We start from the raw sequence: 18,740 nt of genomic DNA on the forward strand, positions 1-18,740 counted from the left end.
ATGTAAAATATTACTAGGTCTTTAAGAGTTTATTCGGAAGATAACAGCTCTGTAAATATTATTTCGTAGTGCTCCTCCTCTCTAGTTAATTACATTTACATGATTAGCTCAATCAGGTAATATTAATTACGGAGAAAGTATTTTATAGAATAGCATGTCATAACACTTAATCCGGCATAGCCAAAGACACGACACTAGCAAAGACTTATAGATGACCTGGAGCCAGTGGGTTTGGCGACAAATATGAAGCGAGGACCAGCCAACAAGAGCATACAGGTCGCAGTGGTGAGTAGTATATGGGGCTTTGGTGACGAAACGGATGGCACTGTGATAGACTGCATCCAATTTGCTGAGTAGAGTGTTGGAGGCTATTTTGTAAATGACATCGCCAAAGTAAAGGATCGGTAGGATAGTAAGTTTTGCGAGGGTATGTTTGGCAGCATGAGTGAAGGATTGTTACGAGAATTTTGTTCTCAGTTGTTCATAATACCCAATTGAATTAATTACTCAGCCTGAAACCCAGAATTTGTAAGAAACTGGTTGAAATGAATCAAGCGGAGGCCCAGCTACAATTGTCAGGAATGTTTATTTAGAGAGCTCTGCTTATCATTTCCGATACATTGGTCTATATACCTCACATTTCGTCATAAACATCCCTCCTCCTCTCAGATACAATCGCAACATAGTTCACAAGTCTTCTTCTCATACATTGTCCGCCACCTGTTATACAATCTACTACAAGCCCAAGGTTTCTCCCCTCCCTGGGTGGGGAGACTTCCATCCCTGTTATCAGTTTCACAGTGGTCACAAGTTGTCTGCCACAGTTCCTTGCCTACCAACAGTCCCTCTTTCTTATGGACAAACATGATTCCTCAGACAGGATATAATTCTGTTAGTTATAATTCTACGTTAAACGTATACATCATTTAGTCATTATTCATAAAATTCCCATAAAAAGGATGCTTTGTTGCTAAACAGGAAGCCGTTTCTAGATTTAATTTTGGATTGGAGATGCTTAATGTGAGTCTGGAAGGAGAGTTTACAGTCTAACCAGACACCTAGGTATTTGTAGTTGTCCACATATTCTAAGTCAGAACCGTCCAGAGTAGTGATACTAGGCGGGTGAGCAGGTGCGGGCAGCAATCAGTTGAAGAGCATGCATTTAGTTTTACTTGCATTTAAGAGCAGTTGGAGGCCACGGAAGGAGAGTTGTATGGTTAGTTAACACGGTGTCCAAAGAAGGGCCAGAAGTATACAGAATGGTGTCGTCTGCGTAGAAGTAGATCAGAGAATCACCAGCCACAAGAGCGACATCATTGATGTATACAGAGGAAAGAGTCAACCCGAGAATTGAACCCTGTGGCACCACCATAGAGACTGCCAGAGGTCCGGAAAACAGGCCCTCCGATTTGACACACTGAACTCTATCTGAGAAGTAGTTGGTGAACCAGGCGAGGCAGTCATTTGAGAAACCAAGGCTGTTGAGTCTGCCGATAAGTTCCTAACTTCCCTGAAAAGTTGCATATCGCGGGGGCTATTCGGTGCTAATGCAGTACGCCACAGGATGTTTTTGTGCTGGTTAAGGGCAGTCAGGTCTGGAGTGAACCAAGGGATATATCTGTTCCTGGTTCTAAAATTTTTGAATGGGGCATGCTTATTTAAGATGGTGAGGAAAGCACTTTTAAAGAATAACCAGGCATCCTCTACTGACGGAATGAGGTCAATATCTTTCCAGGATACCCGGGCCAGGTCGATTAGAAAGGTCTGCTCGCTGAAGTGTTTTAGGGAGCGTTTGACTATGATGAGGGGTGGTCGTTTGACCGCGGACCCATTATGGGCGCAGGCAATGAGGCAGTGATCGCTGAGATCCTGGTTGAAGACAGCAGAGGAGTATTTAGAGGACAGGTTGGTCAAGATGATATCTATGAGGGTGCCCAAGTTTACGGATTTGGGGTTGTACCTGGTAAATTCCATGATAATTTGGGTGAGATTGAGGGCATCTAGCTTAGATTGTAGGACGGCCGGGGTGTTAAGCATATCCCAGTTTAGGTCACCTAACAGTACAAACTCTGAATATAAATGGGGGGCAAATAATTCACATATGGTGTCCAGAGCGCAGCTGGGGGCTGAGGGGGGTCTGTATAACAAGCGGCAACAATGAGAGACTTATTTCTGGAAAGGTGGATTTTTAAAAGTAGAAGCTCGAACTGTTTGGGCACAGACCTGGATAGCATGACAGAACTCTGCAGGCTATCTCTGCAGTAGATTGCAACTCCACCCCCTTTGACAGTTCTGTCTTGACGGAAAATGTATACACATACATAAAGGCATTTTTCAGCTATGATTTTACCACTCAGAATCCAGAATGGATATGACAATGGGGCCAGCACAGGATGTAATACACCCTTACAACAATCTACATTTTGTTCTTCTTGAATTGTTATCTGGTGAACTGCTACTATGTGTCAAGAAAAGAGCCCCAATTAGGGGTTAGTGTACTCCAGTAAAAAAGGGCTGGTTTAGATTAAAAACTATTGCCCTGTGTCCCCGTTCATAGGGGCATGAGAGACTAGTCAGTGGTAGAATTGAGTTGGAACTTTATTGGCCCAAACACCCATAGACCCACAAGGTTGAGGTTACTCATGGACAGTAATTAGTAATACTTTTTTTTTGTTGCATTGATGCATTGTGTCTTCTAACTGTCCAAGAATAGGATCCAAAGTGTTAGGAAATATTTGTTCCCATAAATACAAAGGAGGATGTCTCTCCTCATACCTCTGGCACTTTAGTCAGACTGCCAGACTGTGCACCACAGAGCCAATCAGGAGAGAATACATACAGGTCAACGGTGCCAATTGAAAGTCAAGGGGTGTGTCTGTGCCTTTTGGATTACTCTCTCTTTACACAGAACCCCTGTGGTTCAAGTCTGCTCTGCTATGTCTGAAAGTGACAGAGCCAGCAGTCAAGAGAGTTTTTCACAGTATGTCATGAAAAAGTATTACACTTATGAATGTATGTAAAATGCTAATATGTATTAGATCCAGTACAATGGAATAACTAAGACCTGAATTTGAATGCAGCGTGTTCCGATTCCTCCTTCTCTTTCTGTCCAGCAGGGTCAACCAAAAACACTTGGCCTGATGGTTCATGCAGATACTGGGGAAGCAATATAGAAATGTATTGATCCCTTAAATGATTTGACTATTAAATGACCCATATCACAACCCTCATACCTCTTCACAAAAATGTACCTAAATCAATTTTGGAAAAAGGATTTTACTCACAAAAGACGTAGGAATTTATTTTCCCAGTTAGAAATAGTAGGCCATGGATCAAATAACTATTGTCATCAGAAAAACAAACCATCAAATGCAATATTGCATTTTGTAAGTTGTCTGCAGGTGGCTTGTTGTGAATGCACTCAAATATCAAGTCATTATCAGGTTATGTAAACTGCGTTCTAATTCTCAACGTAGAAGGATTTGTCTTAATGTACAGTATATGAAAGTGATGCTATAAAAAGGATTCTTTCATGTTATCAAGCTCACTCTGACTGACAAATCACTGCCTATTACTGTGATTAAAAAGAGCATATGAAACACTGTTTTTCATGAGGCCTACCTGTGCGCCTTCCTTTAAGCACCTCTGTTTGTACACCTCTCCTGTCCTGTCCTTCATCTATTCCACATACAGCCATTGCGGATCTTTTCAGTATCCATGTGAAAGATAGTTATTGCGAGGATGAAACATTTGTTGACTTAAAAGTTATTTTTTAAACACTAATGTAAAATGAAGTTCTGCAAAGCTTACAGATTTAAGTCTAATAGCATTAGATGAAAGTAGACAAACATCAGAGTGTGCAATATGAAGGTGTAGTCAGTGGACATTCTGAACCTTGTTTGAAGTCACGAGGTCACATGACCAAGGAGCTATTGAAATTCTACATTTTGAAAAATTCATGCAAAACCATGTGAGATGAAAAACGGACAAACTAAAGGGTGTGCAATGTGTAGGCACACTGAGTGAACATTCTGAACCTTGTTTGAAGTCACCAGGTCACATGGCCAAGGAGCTATTGAAATTCTAAATGTTGAAAAATTCATGGAAAACCATGTGAGATGAAAATGGACAAACTAAAGGGTGTGCAATATAGATGGGTAGTCAGTGGACATTCTGAACCTTGTTTGAAGTCACTAGGTCACATGACCAAGGAGCTATTGAAATTCTAAATGTTGAAAAATTAATGGAAAACCATGTGCGATAAGAATGGACAAACTAAAGGGTGTGCAATGTGTAGGCCCACTGAGTGGACATTCTGAACCTGGTTTGAAGTCACCAGGTCACATGACCAAGGAGCTATTGAAATTCTAAATTTTGAAATAATTAATGTAAAATCGTGAGATGAAAATGGACAAACTAAAGGGTGTGCAATATAGAAGGGTAATCAGTGGACATACTGAACCTTGGTTGAAGTCACTACGTCACACGACCTAGGAGCTATTGAAACTTTACATTTGGAAAAATTAATGCAAAATCTTGTGAGATGAAAATTGACAAACTAAAGTGTGTGCAATATAGAAGAGTAGTCAGTGGACATTCTGAACCTTGTTTGAAGTAAATATGTCACATGACCAAGGAGCTATTGAAATTTGAATGTAAAAAAAGTTTGTACTTTGTTCACGCTCCCTAACTAATTCAACTAGGAATACGAAACGCTGCTCACATTTCCACATGTTTATTAGCTTTGGAAAGCTAAATGTCTAGATCGTGAAAATAAGACCTGTGCAATGTTGTGCGCAATTTTTCCAACATCATGACACTTATTTGGAGTCTGTGGCTCAAGTGGTTTGAAAGCGCGAATATCGAACTTGAAACAGTCTTTACCTCGGTTGGTAAGATTCATAATGAAAAATTATGTGACAGGTGAAATGAACGCGATCTTCTTTATCTCCTAACATATTGCACAAGTTGACTTCAGGTATTTACTTAGAAAGCACCAACAAGTATTCACATTTATAATAACAAAAACGAAGAAATTGTTTTGACGGTATTGAAAAACGATCCCATAGCTATTTCCAAATACCTCGTTATACGGTATATACAGTATGCCGCCCAAGGCTACTAATTACCTGTAATTATGATCTCCATAGCCACCCCGGACCTGTGATGACTACTGGCGTGAATTCAGACCCTGCAAAAGCCTGTGGAACCGTTTCCATAACTACCATACGCATGGCACATCCCTCTCCTGCTGGCAGTGGAAGGAAGACTACTACACATGTCGAGAGTGGGAGAAGAACCCAATTCCAGAGACCAAGGTACAGCTGAGCACTCAATCATCACTTTGAAACGGCCTAAGCAGCACAGGAACCAGCAATCCTGCATTTACAGGGCAAATGCCATCAACATCCAGAAATATTGGCTACAGTTTGCTTATGAACAGGAAATTGTGAAAGATCTCTCTTGCACTGTCCCCTAACCAACTCTGACTGTCCTCCCCCTACCCCGGGAGTCATTACAGCAGAGTGAGAGGAACCGGATGGTGGAGCAGAGAAAGTTCACCCGTGTGGGACCTGAGACGAGATCCGCCCAGAGACTGGCACATGGCCCTGCACCAGGGGAAGCCCCAGGACTCCCAGTCTTAACCATCCCGAGTTAACACTGCCATGGCCCTAAACATGGCCAAACCAACCACAATGTAGCATCTAAGGTCTGTTTAGTTATGTAAACTAAATCAAATCAAATGTATTTATATAGCCCTTCTTACATCAGCTGATATCTCAAAGTGCTGTACAGAAACCCAGCCTAAAACCCCAAACAGCAAGCAATGCAGGTGTAGAAGCAGTAGAGTTACGTAATCTAAATCACAGTAGAGTTGTGGCTAGTAAACCATGGCCAAGTGGCTTATTCAGACTAATCTATTGACATTGCATCTATAATTGTTATGTATAGAGCTGGTAAAAGTTGTATTTGTTCATGACAGAATGTCTGTTCTACACAATTTATTACATCTGAATGTTCTGTAACTTAGCTGAATATGCCCCCTGCAGAGGGTGTGAAGGCTTTTTGTTTTAAACACTATTAGTTCAGTTGGCTGGGGAAAAGCCTGCTCTCCAGGACCACCATAACCACTCTGTCATAAAGGGTTTCTTCCCAGAGGTGTCCAGTGTAATCCAATGGTATTAGGAGAGTGTACCTCTACTGCTTGTGTAACCGATGTGAAATGGCTAGCTAGTTAGCGGGGTGCTAATAGCGTTTCAATCGGTGACATCACTCGCTCTGAGACCTTGAAGTAGTGGTTCCCCTTGCTCTGCAAGGGCCGTGGCTTTTGTGGAGCGATGGGTAAGGATGCTTAGAGGGTGGCTGTTGTCGATGTGTGCAGAGGCTCCCTGGTTCGCTCCCTGGTTCGAGCCCAGGTAGGGGCGAGGAGAGGGACGGAAGTTAAACTGTTACACTTGAAAGTCACAGCGTTCTACACCGAGATCAATAACACAAGTATTGATTGTGAAAATGTGCTTTGTATTCTTTCCATAAGTTATACAAATTAAGATATGTGTGTGTCTGTATACTGAGCAATGATATTCACTCACTGACCAGTTTATTTGGACCCCCCTTGCCTCCAGCGCAGCCTGAATTCTTTGGGGCATTCTACAAGGTGTCTGAAACATTCCACAGGGATGTTGGTCCATGCTGACGCGATGGCATCGCACAGTTGCTGCAGATTGGACGGCGGTACATTAATGTTGCAAAACAGCTCGTTCCAGCTCATCCCTAAGATGATCTATTGGGTTGAGGTCAGGGGACTGGGCAGGCCACTCAAGTAAACTGACCTGTATGCTTGTATGTTTCTCTACCTATTGAAGTGGAGGCCAGTGTTTCTGTAACACCATTACACGGGCTCTTTGTCTGTATTATTTCACAGGATACCATATCTACAGTCTGTTATATACATTCAAATGTATATAAAAAAATTTTTTTTTTTTTTTAAGTGAATCCTTTTTCAACCCTCTGGTATGTTTTACTTAAAGGTTGTATTTAAACTATGACATTTATGAATGTAACAATACAGTACAGAATGTGAATCACTTTATGAGTTTGAATTGAAACTTGTTCCATGACAGGGCAGTTGTCAATACAATGAATATGACCGGGTCATGGTCCTCTGTTCGGTAAGCGGTTGAAATACCCTTTGAATGAGACATCCATCCACTATTGTTGGCAGGGAGGTTGTTCTGAGCTTTCATGTCTAATCTATTTTCATGAACATGCTCGTCAAATATTTAGTCTGTCCAAATCATGTAAAGACCAGGGGATGTAATAACCATGTCAACACATGTTACGCCCACAATGTTAATGCTGCCACCCTCTCACTGGGTGTAGACTTTGGTGATGTTGTTGTATTTGCCTTCAGGTGCCTCATACTGGGCCTTGGGCGGTGTGTAGCTGGGTCCCTGGTGGTTGAAGGGGAAGAGCAAGGGGTCTGGCCTCAGTGCTGCCTGGTAGAGCTCCTCTGACTCCAGCCTCAGCTCCTCCAGAGCCTCCCTCTGGGCCTCCACAGCCAGGCCTACTGCCTCCATCTCTGCCCGGTGTTGGGTCTGCTCGTAGCAGAAAGAAGTCAAAATGTGGCACAGAAACTGGGTATATCAAAATGTCTACAAAGAAGGTACTGTCAATGGCTGCTCACTGATTTCTGCTTCCAAATATGACTGTAGTGATAGAGTTTAAACCAACAATGGCTTACAAGATCACATTTACCTGTTTGTAGCGGGACCACTCCTTCAGCAGTAGAGCCCGACGTTCACTCTCCTCAAAGGGAAGCTGAGGAGCACCACGCACCCTGAGGAAAATGAACAAATAGAGTAGGGATCTATTCAGGTGTACATTGGGACAGAGAAATTAATTTGGATTGAACTAATAGTGTGTCACTAAACAGAACAATTGGTTAAGCACAGCATCATACTCAATTTCAATCCATCAGCTGATTTTGGTGTGTTTCTAAGACTATTGCTGGAGATCACTATGGTAAGCAGGGTTCAAACTAAGCTACTATTGACTGTTGGGGGTGAAGCAACAGTACATTTTCCAAGCTTATGGATGTGCCTACTTCAATGGTAGGGTGTGCCCACCATAGTAACTCATGGTGGTGCTCAGATTTTGTATGGGAATGTCAGCCACTCCATTAATTTAAACACTAAAGGTGTGTGAGCCATACCTGGTCTCGTCCATGTATTTGGCTGGGGTTGTGAAGTCTTCAATGGGAATGAGCTCAGGAGGAACTCTCTCCAGCTTCTTCAACTTCTTCTTCAGTCTCTCTCTCACCATCTGCTCTCTACGAGGGTCCACTTTCTTCTTCTTCTTGGGCTCTGCTCTGTTAGAGCACACGCAGGCAGAATGAGTGAAAGTTGAGCTTGTAGTGCATTTATAACAAATGGTGCCTATAGGAAACTGTAAAGAGAGTCTGAAAGTGCACCAGAGAACAAACCCTTTATAGACAAAAGGATTTTCAACTTACCTTAGCGGCGCAGATGTCTTCAATGTGAGAACAGATGCAAACCAAGGACCTTGACTGACATGACCGTCCACTCCCATCAAAGAGCTGTGCAGAACAACATACCAAATCAGAGGAAGGGGAGAACTACTAGTTAGCTCAATCTAGCCACTGTAACAGATCAAATCAAGCTTTATAAAGCACATTTCAGACATGGAATGCAATGCGGTGTGCTTTACAGGAAAAAACAAATGAAAATAAAAGCTGAAGTATTTACTACACAACAAACATGATAAAAAAACAAAAAGAATGACACAAACTGAACAACCAAAAAGCACCCTAAGGAAAGGCAAAGCAGAAAAGATGTGTTTTAAGAACTCTTTTATGTCTACAGTTTCAGCCACCTTCAGGTACGCTATTCCAGAGCCTGGGGGCATAATAACTAGCGGCTGCCTGCCTCTTGGTCCTAGTCTTTGGGATAGTTAAAAGGCCAGTGCCAGAGGACCTGAGGGACCTACTGGGTACATAACTTAAATGCATGTCTGACATGTATTGGGGTGCACAATTGTGGATTGATTAAAAAAAAAAAAAAAAAAAATAGAATTATCTTAAAATGAATTCTAAAACTAATAGGCAGCCAGTGCAGAGACCTTAAAACCAGCGTAATGTGTGCTCTCCGTCTGGTCTTGGTCAGTACCCATGCTGCAGCATTCTGTATGTTTTGCAGTTGACCAACAGCTTTCTTGAAAAGACCAGACAGGATAGCATTACAGTAGTCAAGCCTGCTTGTAATAAAAGCATGGATGAGTCTCTGTATCACCCTGAGAGAAATGGTCGCACCTTGGCAATGTTCCTTAGGTGGTAAAAAAGCTATTTTGGTCACATTCCTAATGTGTGATTCAACATTTTGTTCAGAATCTAAAACAACACCTAGGTTATGTACCTGGTGTTTATTTGTATTGCCAGTGAATTAAAATGTGCAGCTAGATTTTCTCTCTGTGCTTTGGCTCCAACAATAAGTACCTCGTCTTGTGTTGATTTAGCTTGAGGAAGTTGTGAGCCATCCAAGTATTTAAATCACTAATACAGTCTAAATTATCCGTGGAGCTAAAATCTTCTGGTGACACAGAAATTTAAATTTGTGTATTGTCTGCGTAGCGGTGAAAATCAAAGCTGTGCCTTCTGATAACACTGCCAATAGGTAACACACATATACTGAACAGTACCGGACCCAAAATCGAACCTTGTGGAACTCCACTGCAGTGAATAGATAACGTAGTTCGCTAACTGGCTCAGGTTTTAGCAAACAGCTGGATGAGAAAAGAAAACATGTTCAACTGCTGTAGCTAACGTTAGCTAGCTTGCCTATGCTAACCAGAATTGCATGAGACAACTCACCTAACATTAGTTGGCACTGCAGCCTGTCGGGACAATACCCTACACAGGGCACGCGATACAGCAATGGACATGATCGATATACTATTTGATTACTATTCAATCCAATCAGATAAAAGTTATTCACGTGTATCAACACATTTTATCATTGCTATCCCCTTGACAGCCGCAGGACGGAAGTGCAACTTGAAACAGACGTAAATTTAGCTCGAGCTTCACATGGACACTTTCGATCCCATTGTTGTAGCTCGCCTCGCTCACGTTACGTTGCAACTCGGTCTCAGAGCATGTCGTATTATTATGTACGTAAATACACTCCATTTGGTATGAAATGTTACGTTTAGTATGGTTGCATAAGACAGATGGTAACTTAGGTGGTTGGTCGAGGTGGGTGTATAACGCAAACGTTAGCAACAAATTTTTGCTAATCAGCAACTTTTCCACTACTTACAACTTTGGGACTTCTTAGCATGTTAGCTAACTAACCCTAACCTTAACCATTTTAGCTAACCCTAACCTATATCCTAAATTTAACCCTAAACTCTAGCCACCTAGCTAGAACTCGTAACATATCATACGTTTTGCAAATTCGTAACATATTGTACATTTTGCAAATTTGTAACACATTGAGAGTTTTTCAAATTCGTAATATATAACACTCTTAGCTAATTCGTAACATATTGCACGTTTAGCATTTTCGTAATATATCATGTGTTTAGTATATTTGTAACATATTGTACGTTTTGCTAATTCGTAAGATATAATACGAATTGTAATTGGTAACATATCATACAAATGGGTGATGGACATCCACAAATGAATACATACCATACGAAAGTAGAATATCATACTAAACGGAGTGTCCTGGATTTACATAACGAATAACAAGATATGCTCTGAGACCAGATTGCACTGGTTACATCAGAGATACAATTTGTCAGTAACATTAGACACTTTTTCAAGTAAACATAGCTACATAACTGAATAAATATTGTACAAGTAACCATTTAACATTTCCTTACAGAAACATGTTGATCAGAGTTATTTTGTCGAATGTTTTTGTCTCAATGATTAGATACACATTATTTAGGTAAAAGGTCAAATTTCCACTAGTTACCACAGCCTCAAAGTCTAAATGGTCTATATCGTAAAAAATCATGAAAACAAGAATGTGCTTTTCTGTCATAATTTAAAGTTAGGCATATGGTTAGCAGTGTGGTTAAGGTTAGGTTTAAAAGCACCCTTTAAGAATATAAATTGTAGAAATAGGCGGGGTTTATGACTTTGTGGCTGTGGTAACTAGTGACGACCCAAGATTGTCAGAGTTTGTCATAAAAGCGCCCTTAAGTTGACTCCCGGTTCAAACAGATACATTGACCTTCGTGGACGTAAGGAGGAATCAACGTTATGTCACTGCTCAGAAGTAAGTAATAATATGTTATTTTTCATAAACCACGCGCCACGAAATGCATACTTTAGTTTTCTGCCGACATGTTTTTCTTGCTCTGTAAAGGTGTCTGGGTAGTAACGCTGATAGCCTGTCGGTGCCAAATTATAACCAGAAGCTCCAGACAGTTGACAAAGTTCAAACTAGTGTTCATGGCTAGTTGCTCACTACTGACTATAGCCTACATTTGTGAATTTAAACATTGTGTTCCCCTTTAGAGTTGTCACCGTTTAGCCTCTCCAACTGTGATCATTATTCGAAATGAATAAAGGACAGTTGTCAGTCTCTCTACATGTGAACATATGTATTTCTTGTCAAGTGTCTGCCCTCCACATATTCAACAACTGACAGTTGCCTCTATCGTTTCATTTCTAAAGGCTAGGTGAGTTGAAAATGAATGTAGGGTGAAGGTGACTGTGACACTTTTCATAGTTGCATGAGAATTGCAATGACACTGCAGTGGAGTTTTATGATAGGACTCTCAAACGTGCACTTTCATCAGGCAGTGAGTGTAGGCAAGACAGCCTTTTTTCAAGTCCAATATTTTTACTGTTTTGTCACTCAAACCATGTCCAAAGCTGCAGTAAAGCTTGATTAGTCACCTCACACCGACTCCTCTTTCTCTCCATCCAGATGTGTTTATTGTGTCTGCTAAGCGGACCCCGTTTGGAACCTACGGTGGGGTGCTGAAGGACCACAGTGCAACAGACCTAGCAGAGCATGCCTCCAAGGCTGCCCTTGCTGCTGGGGGAGTGGCACCTGAGCTTGTCAACAGTGTCATCTTTGGAAACGTAATGCAGGTGGGTCTAAAACTCCAAAGAGTAAGCTGAGGCAAGGATAAACTCTCTAGGAAGGAAATGTGTGTTGACTTAAGACTCTCTTTCTCTCCAGAGCTCTGCAGATGCTCCATACATTGCTCGTCACGTGGGCCTGAGGTGTGGGGTGCCCATTCCAGTGCCTGCTCTCACCGTGAACCGCCTGTGTGGGTCCGGCTTTCAGTCAATCATCAATGGAGCTCAGGTACAGTAGACACACTGTAAGCACTAAGACTACACTGTTACTCTCCACTGAGCATTTCTTCAAGTATCTCTGTCTGAACTGGACTCCTGCCCACTGTACACTAGAATTAAAAAATATATATTATGCAAAGTTTTTGGTCAGAGACCTCAGGAAATTTCTTTCTGCCGCAGTGTCACCTACCCTTTTGTTTGTAGGTCAATTGTAGGTGCATGGTTTCTTCCTCTGCTGATTGCTTAGGAACATTAGCAGCCTTGTGCGTTTGTCCCCTTTAAGACCCTGTATGTCTCTGTAGGAAATCTGTTTGAAGGATTCAGAGGTGGTGCTGTGTGGAGGCTCGGAGAGCATGAGCCAGGCGCCATACGCTGTCCGCAACGTTCGCTTCGGAACCAAGTTCGGACTCGACCTCAAGGTATTGAATTAATAAATGAGGGATAAGAACCAAATGTGTGTGGTTTTGATAATTTTTGACTGCAAGAGCCCTTTAACAGCTGCTCGAAACCAATGCCAAGGACTAAACTAACATGTTCTGTATTCTTTGTCTCAGCTAGAGGACACTCTGTGGGCGGGGCTTACTGACCTGCACATTAAGATCCCTATGGGCATCACAGCAGAGAACCTGGCAGTGAAATATGAGATCAGCAGAGACGACTGTGACAAATACGCACACCAGACCCAGCAGAGGTGGAAGGCAGGTTAGAGGTCAACCCTTACATAACTACGCTTACATGTTTACAATCCTTAAGGCATGAAGACTGTCCTGATTTTAATAAGGAATTCCTGATTATCTGTCCTCTGTAAACCAGAAATACTTCTGTATCTTGTCATGACAATGAACAGCTTTTCCAGATTTCTATCTGAATGCTGACTACATCACTGACTTTGTCTGTGTGCGCTCTAAACCTTAGCCCATGAGGCGGGCCACTACACGGCAGAGATTGCACCCATCGACGTGAAGGCAAAGAAGGGCAAAGTACCCATGACCCAGGATGAGCACCCTCGTCCCCAGACCACCCTGGAGCAGATGGCTAGGCTACCCCCTGTCTTCAAAAAGGGAGGAACGGTTACTGCCGCCAACTCATCAGTGAGTACTTAACAAAACTGATTCACTTCTGGGTCCAAGCCCTTTCATCCAGTTCCTACCAACTCTTGCCAACGGAGTATCACATTCAGTCTGTCTCCAAGCACACCGGTTTTAAATGTCATGCAGATAATTTTTGTGTGCTAGGTTTAAATCATGTGCTAGTTTTTAATGTACTGTTCTTCAAGTTCTGCTCCTTTTCAACAGGGTGTGTCTGACGGAGCTGCTGCCGTGGTGATAGCCAGTGAGGAAGCTGTGAAGGAGCACAAGCTCACCCCATTGGCAAGAATAGTGGCCTATCACGTCTCTGGCTGTGACCCAAGCATTATGGGAATTGGTGGGTGACTGGCAACATATCTCATGTACTTGATGAAAACATATGATACAGCCAAATATAGTCCTTTCTAGCATGGCCATCTAGTGGTTTCTGTTGGTAAGATTCTGGCATTCTCCCCCCTCAGGCCCAGTCCCAGCCATCACAGAAGCCCTGAAGAAAGCAGGTCTCACCCTCCAAGACATGGATCTGGTGGAGGTATGCTTGTCTGTTTAAGTTCATGAATAGGAACTGATGCAGGAAATCGCAGATATTGTGTTGCTCTGTTTTGCTTTACTCAATCTCTTTCTTGTAGCGCACCCTATAGAATTGACTTCCTCCTTCTCACTTGCTCTGTTTCTCTTTCTCCTGCTCTGACTTCTCATGTCCTCTTTCTCACCTTTGCTGTCTCTCAGGTGAATGAGGCATTTGCTGCTCAGTACCTGGCAGTTGCCAAGGCATTGGGTCTGGACCCAGAGAAGAGTAATGCTGATGGAGGGGCTATTGCCATCGGCCACCCCCTGGGAGCCTCAGGAGCACGCATCACTGCTCACCTGGTCCACGAGCTCCGGTAACCCCACCACACCAGTAGTCTTCTTACTACTCAGAGCACTTATCACTCAATATGTAGTTCAACAAACTGTCTAATCAAATCTTGAAAAAAAATGTGTCTTATGTAAGGGAACAGGTAAGAGGTTTTTAATTAAGCAATAAGGCCTGGGGGGGGGGGGGGGGGGGGGGTTGTGGTGTATCTGACCAATATACCACGGCTAAGGGCTGTTCTATACCACAGCTTTCAGCCAATCATCATACAGAAGCTAAATTAATAAATAACACTGTTCAATGGCTGAGCAATTCATATTATCTCACAGATGAGTGATTTACATTTGGTTTTGCTTTCTCTCCTTCAGGCGGATTGGGGGAAAGTATGCTGTGGGATCAGCTTGCATCGGTGGTGGCCAGGGTATCGCCATAATCATAGAGAACACTCACTGAGGAACCGCTCAAACCATCCACACTCAGAAGGGTACTTAGAATACCATCCACACTCTTAACACACACCACACCCTACATACTCAATAGAGTACATGCCATATACACACTCGAATAAGACCGTAGGTTTTTGTCCAATGTAGAGTTTTCTTAGTATCGACTTGAAATGTAAGAATATCCACTTTCCAATGTAAAAAAAATTAAGATCTTTGTATGTTTGACCCACACTTCAAATTAGACATGGCTCTAGCATCTACACTCAGAAAAAAATATACAAAGATCTCATAATTACTCCAGAAAATGGCTGTTTCTCTGAACACAGAAGACAATGGTATGTTTAGGAACATAAATGTCTGAAACTCCCTCCTTTCTTGGATTTTTCATATTCCTCTTACCTTTTTCTAAATGTTCATCTATGGCAACCATACTGTATCTGTTTAAAGAGGCCTTGTGAATCTGAAGGGCTAACTCCTGTTTTTGTAAGTCTTTGTTTGCCTTAGCGACAATGCTAGCTCATAGCAGGACATACCATTTACGTCTCGCTGTAGCATATGAATAGTTGAGGTGAGTGTTGAGTTGGCTGCATAATTTATCCAGAATTTCTTGCCTGAATTATCACTCCTTTGCATGGATCACCATTGCCTTAACTACTGGATATATATGTAAGACGTGTGTACGCTGTCAGGTTGCCTGTAAAGATCTTTTTTTATGATTAAAGTGAAAAACCTGGGATTCACAAATTGTCATGTGTGAGATTGTTGGTGATTCTTTATGGAGTATCATGTAGTAGTTACTAGGTCTTACACTGTGCCAACTTCAGGCATTATACAGTGAATGTGGACTAGAGGTCGACCGATTAATCGGAATGGCCGATTTAATTAGGGCCAATTTAAAGTTTTCATAACAATCGGAAATCTGTGTTTTTGGACGCCTTATTTTATTTTTACACCTTTATCCTTTATTTAACTAGGCAAGTCAGTTAAGAACACGTTCTTATTTTCAATGACGGCCTAGGAACGGTGGATTAACTGCCTTGTTCAGGGGCAGAATGACAGATGTTTACCTTGTCAGCTCGGGGATTCAATCTTGAAACCTTACAGTTAACTAGTCCAACGCTCTAACCACCTGATTACATTGCACTCCACGAGGAGCCTGCCTGTTACGCGAATGCAGTAAGAAGCCAAGGTAAGTTGCTAGCTAGCATTAAACTTATCTTATAAAAAACAATCAATCAATCACTAGTTAACTACACATGGCTGATGATATTACTAGTTTATCTAGCGTGTCCTGCGTTGCATGTAATTGATGCGGTGCGTATTCGGAAAAAGGACTGTCGTTGCTCCAATGTGTACCTAACCATAAACATCAATGCTTTTCTTAAAATCAATACAGAAGTATATATTTTTAAACCTGCATATTTAGTTAATATTGCCTGCTAACATGACTTGTTGCGTACTGTGAAGACTATTTCTTCTTAACAAAGACAGCCAACTACGCCAAACGGGATGATTTAACAAAAGCGCATTTGCGAAAAATGCACAATTGTTGTAAGACTGTACCTAATCATAAACATCAATGCATTTCTTAAAATCAATACACAGAAGTATATATTTTTAAACCTGCATATTTAGCTAAAAGAAATCCAGGTTAGCAGGCAATATTAACCAGGTGAAATTGTGTCTTCTCTTGCGTTCATTGCACGCAGAGTCAGTGTATATGCAACAGTTTGGGCTGCCTAATTTGCCAGAATTTTACGTAATTATGACCACATTGAAGGTTGTGCATTGTAACAGGAATATTTAGACTTAGGGATGCCACCCGTTAGATAAAATACGGAACGGTTCTGTATTTCACTGAAAGAATAAATGTTTTGTTTTCGAGATGATAGTTTCCGGATTCGACCATATTAATGACCTAAGGCTCGTATTTCTGTGTGTTATTATGTTATAATTAAGTCTATGATTTGATAGAGCAGTCTGACTGAGCGGTGGTAGGCACCAGCAGGCTCGTAAGCATTCATTCAAACAGCACTTTCGTGCGTTTTGCCAGCAGCTCTTCGCTGTGCTTCAAGCCTTGAGCTGTTTATGACTTCAAGCCTATCAACTCCCGAGATTAGGCTGGTGTAACCGATGTGAAATGGCTAGCTAGTTAGCGGGGTGCGCGCTAATAGCGTTTCAAACGTCACTCGCTCTGAGACTTGGAGTGGTTGTTCCCCTTGCTCTGCATGGGTAACGCTGCTTCGAGGGTGGTTGTTGTCAATGTGTTCTGGGGGCGAGCACAGGGACGGAAGCTATACTGTTACACTAGCAATACTAAACTGCCTATAAGAACATCCAATAGTCAAAGGTATATGAAATACAAATCGTATAGAGAGAAATAGTCCTATAACTACAACCTAAAACTTCTTACCTGGGAATATTGAAGACTCATGTTAAAAGGAACCACCAGCTTTCATATATTCTCATGTTTTGAGCAAGGAACTTAAAACTTTGCTTTTTTACATGGCACATATTGCACTTTTACTTTCTTCTCCAACACTTTGTTTTTGCATTATTTAAACCAAATTGAACATGTTTCATTTATTTGAGGCTAAATTGATATTATTGATGTATTATATAAAGTGTTAATTCAGTATTGTTGTAATTGTCATTATTACAAATAAATTTAAATCGGCCGATTAATCGGTATCGACTTTTTTTGGTCCTCCAATAATCGGTATCGGTCAATTTGTCAATTTTCTGCCCTGCTAGAGCTGCCATGGTCAACTAAGTGCTGTTCTTGTGACGTGGAAATGTCTAAGGGCAACAGCGGCCCAGCCGCAAGTTGTAGGCAACACCAGCTCAAGGAACTGGACCGTCAAGTGCCGTAACATGTAAAAATGATCTTTGGTTAGAACACTCACTACCGAGTTCCAACCTACCTCTGGAAGCAACGTCAGCACAAGAACTGTTGGTCGGGAGCTTCATGAAATGGGATTCCATGGCTGAGCAGCCACACGCAAGCCCATGCGCAATGCCAAGCGTCGGTTGGAGTGGTGTAAAGCTCGCCGTCATTCGACTCTGGAGCAGTGGAAATGCGTTCTCCGGAGTAATGAGTCACGCTTCACCACCTGGCAGTCCGACAGACAATTCTGGGTTTGGTGGAAGCCAGGAGAACGCTATTGGGTGCAAAGAGAAATGGTTTGCATAGTGCCAACTAAAGTTTGGTGGAGGAGGAATAATGGTCTGGGCCTATTTTTCATGGTTTGGGCTAGGCCCCTTAGTTCCAGTGAAGGGATATCTTAACGCTACAGCATACAATGACCTTCTAGACGATTCTGTGCTCCCAACTTTGTGGCAACAGTTTGGGGAAGGCCCTTTCCTGTTTCAGCATGACAATGCCCCCATGCACAAAGTGAGGTCCATGCAGAAATGGTTTGTTGTGATCGGTGTGGAAGAACTTAACTGGTCTGTACAGAGCCCTGACCTCAACCCCATCAAACACCTTTGGGATGAATTGGACCGCCGACTGCGAGCCAGACCTAATCAGCCAGCATCAGTGCCCAATCTCACCAATTCTCTTGTAGCTGAATGGAATAAATCCCCACAGCAATGTTCCAAGATCTAGTGAAAAGCCTTACCATTAGAGTGGAGGCTGTTATAGCAGCAAAGGGGGGACCAACTCCATATTAATGCCCATGATTTTGGATTGAGATATTTGACAAGCAAGTGTCCAGATACATTTGGTCATGTAATGTATCTCAGGATCCACATCAATATAGCAATGTGCTGCTCTGTGCAGTGTGTCTGCAAAGAAGGTGACCTGGAACACCACCGTAATCTTGGTCCTGGAAACTGGTCCTATGAGACTATAGATACAAATATTTTCTTAGACAGCTCATCATTACTTGATGATTGCTGGAAATAATGTAGATTTGTCCATAAATTACAAATATGAACATTACTCCTCTTATCAGACAAATACAGCATTCATAGATTTCATTAACAATGTTTATTGACTATAAATT

At 42.0% G+C, this 18,740-nt stretch overlaps 2 protein-coding genes across 2 annotated transcripts; one reads left to right on the forward strand and one right to left on the reverse strand.

Moving 5' to 3' along the window:
• Positions 1-6,933: 6,933 nt before the first annotated feature.
• On the reverse strand, positions 6,934-10,086 carry mrpl40 (mitochondrial ribosomal protein L40). The gene is made up of 5 exons (XM_038984539.1): positions 9,887-10,086; positions 8,513-8,596; positions 8,213-8,368; positions 7,756-7,837; positions 6,934-7,595 (listed from the first exon to the last, which is right to left on the reverse strand). Exons 1-5 carry the CDS (start codon positions 9,955-9,957, stop codon positions 7,368-7,370), a joined length of 621 nt encoding a protein of 206 aa, XP_038840467.1. The 5' UTR covers positions 9,958-10,086; the 3' UTR covers positions 6,934-7,367.
• Positions 10,087-11,188: 1,102 nt separating this feature from the next.
• Positions 11,189-15,483, forward strand: acaa2 (acetyl-CoA acyltransferase 2). The gene is made up of 10 exons (XM_038984540.1): positions 11,189-11,306; positions 11,964-12,130; positions 12,222-12,350; positions 12,643-12,759; positions 12,895-13,042; positions 13,256-13,431; positions 13,636-13,765; positions 13,890-13,960; positions 14,158-14,312; positions 14,653-15,483. The coding sequence occupies exons 1-10, from the start codon at positions 11,291-11,293 to the stop codon at positions 14,735-14,737; spliced, it is 1,194 nt and encodes a 397-aa protein (XP_038840468.1). The 5' UTR covers positions 11,189-11,290; the 3' UTR covers positions 14,738-15,483.
• The last annotated feature ends 3,257 nt before the right edge of the window (positions 15,484-18,740 follow it).

This window comes from Salvelinus namaycush, unplaced genomic scaffold (genome assembly GCF_016432855.1).
Source record: "Salvelinus namaycush isolate Seneca unplaced genomic scaffold, SaNama_1.0 Scaffold248, whole genome shotgun sequence".
Classification (NCBI taxonomy): domain Eukaryota; kingdom Metazoa; phylum Chordata; class Actinopteri; order Salmoniformes; family Salmonidae; genus Salvelinus; species Salvelinus namaycush.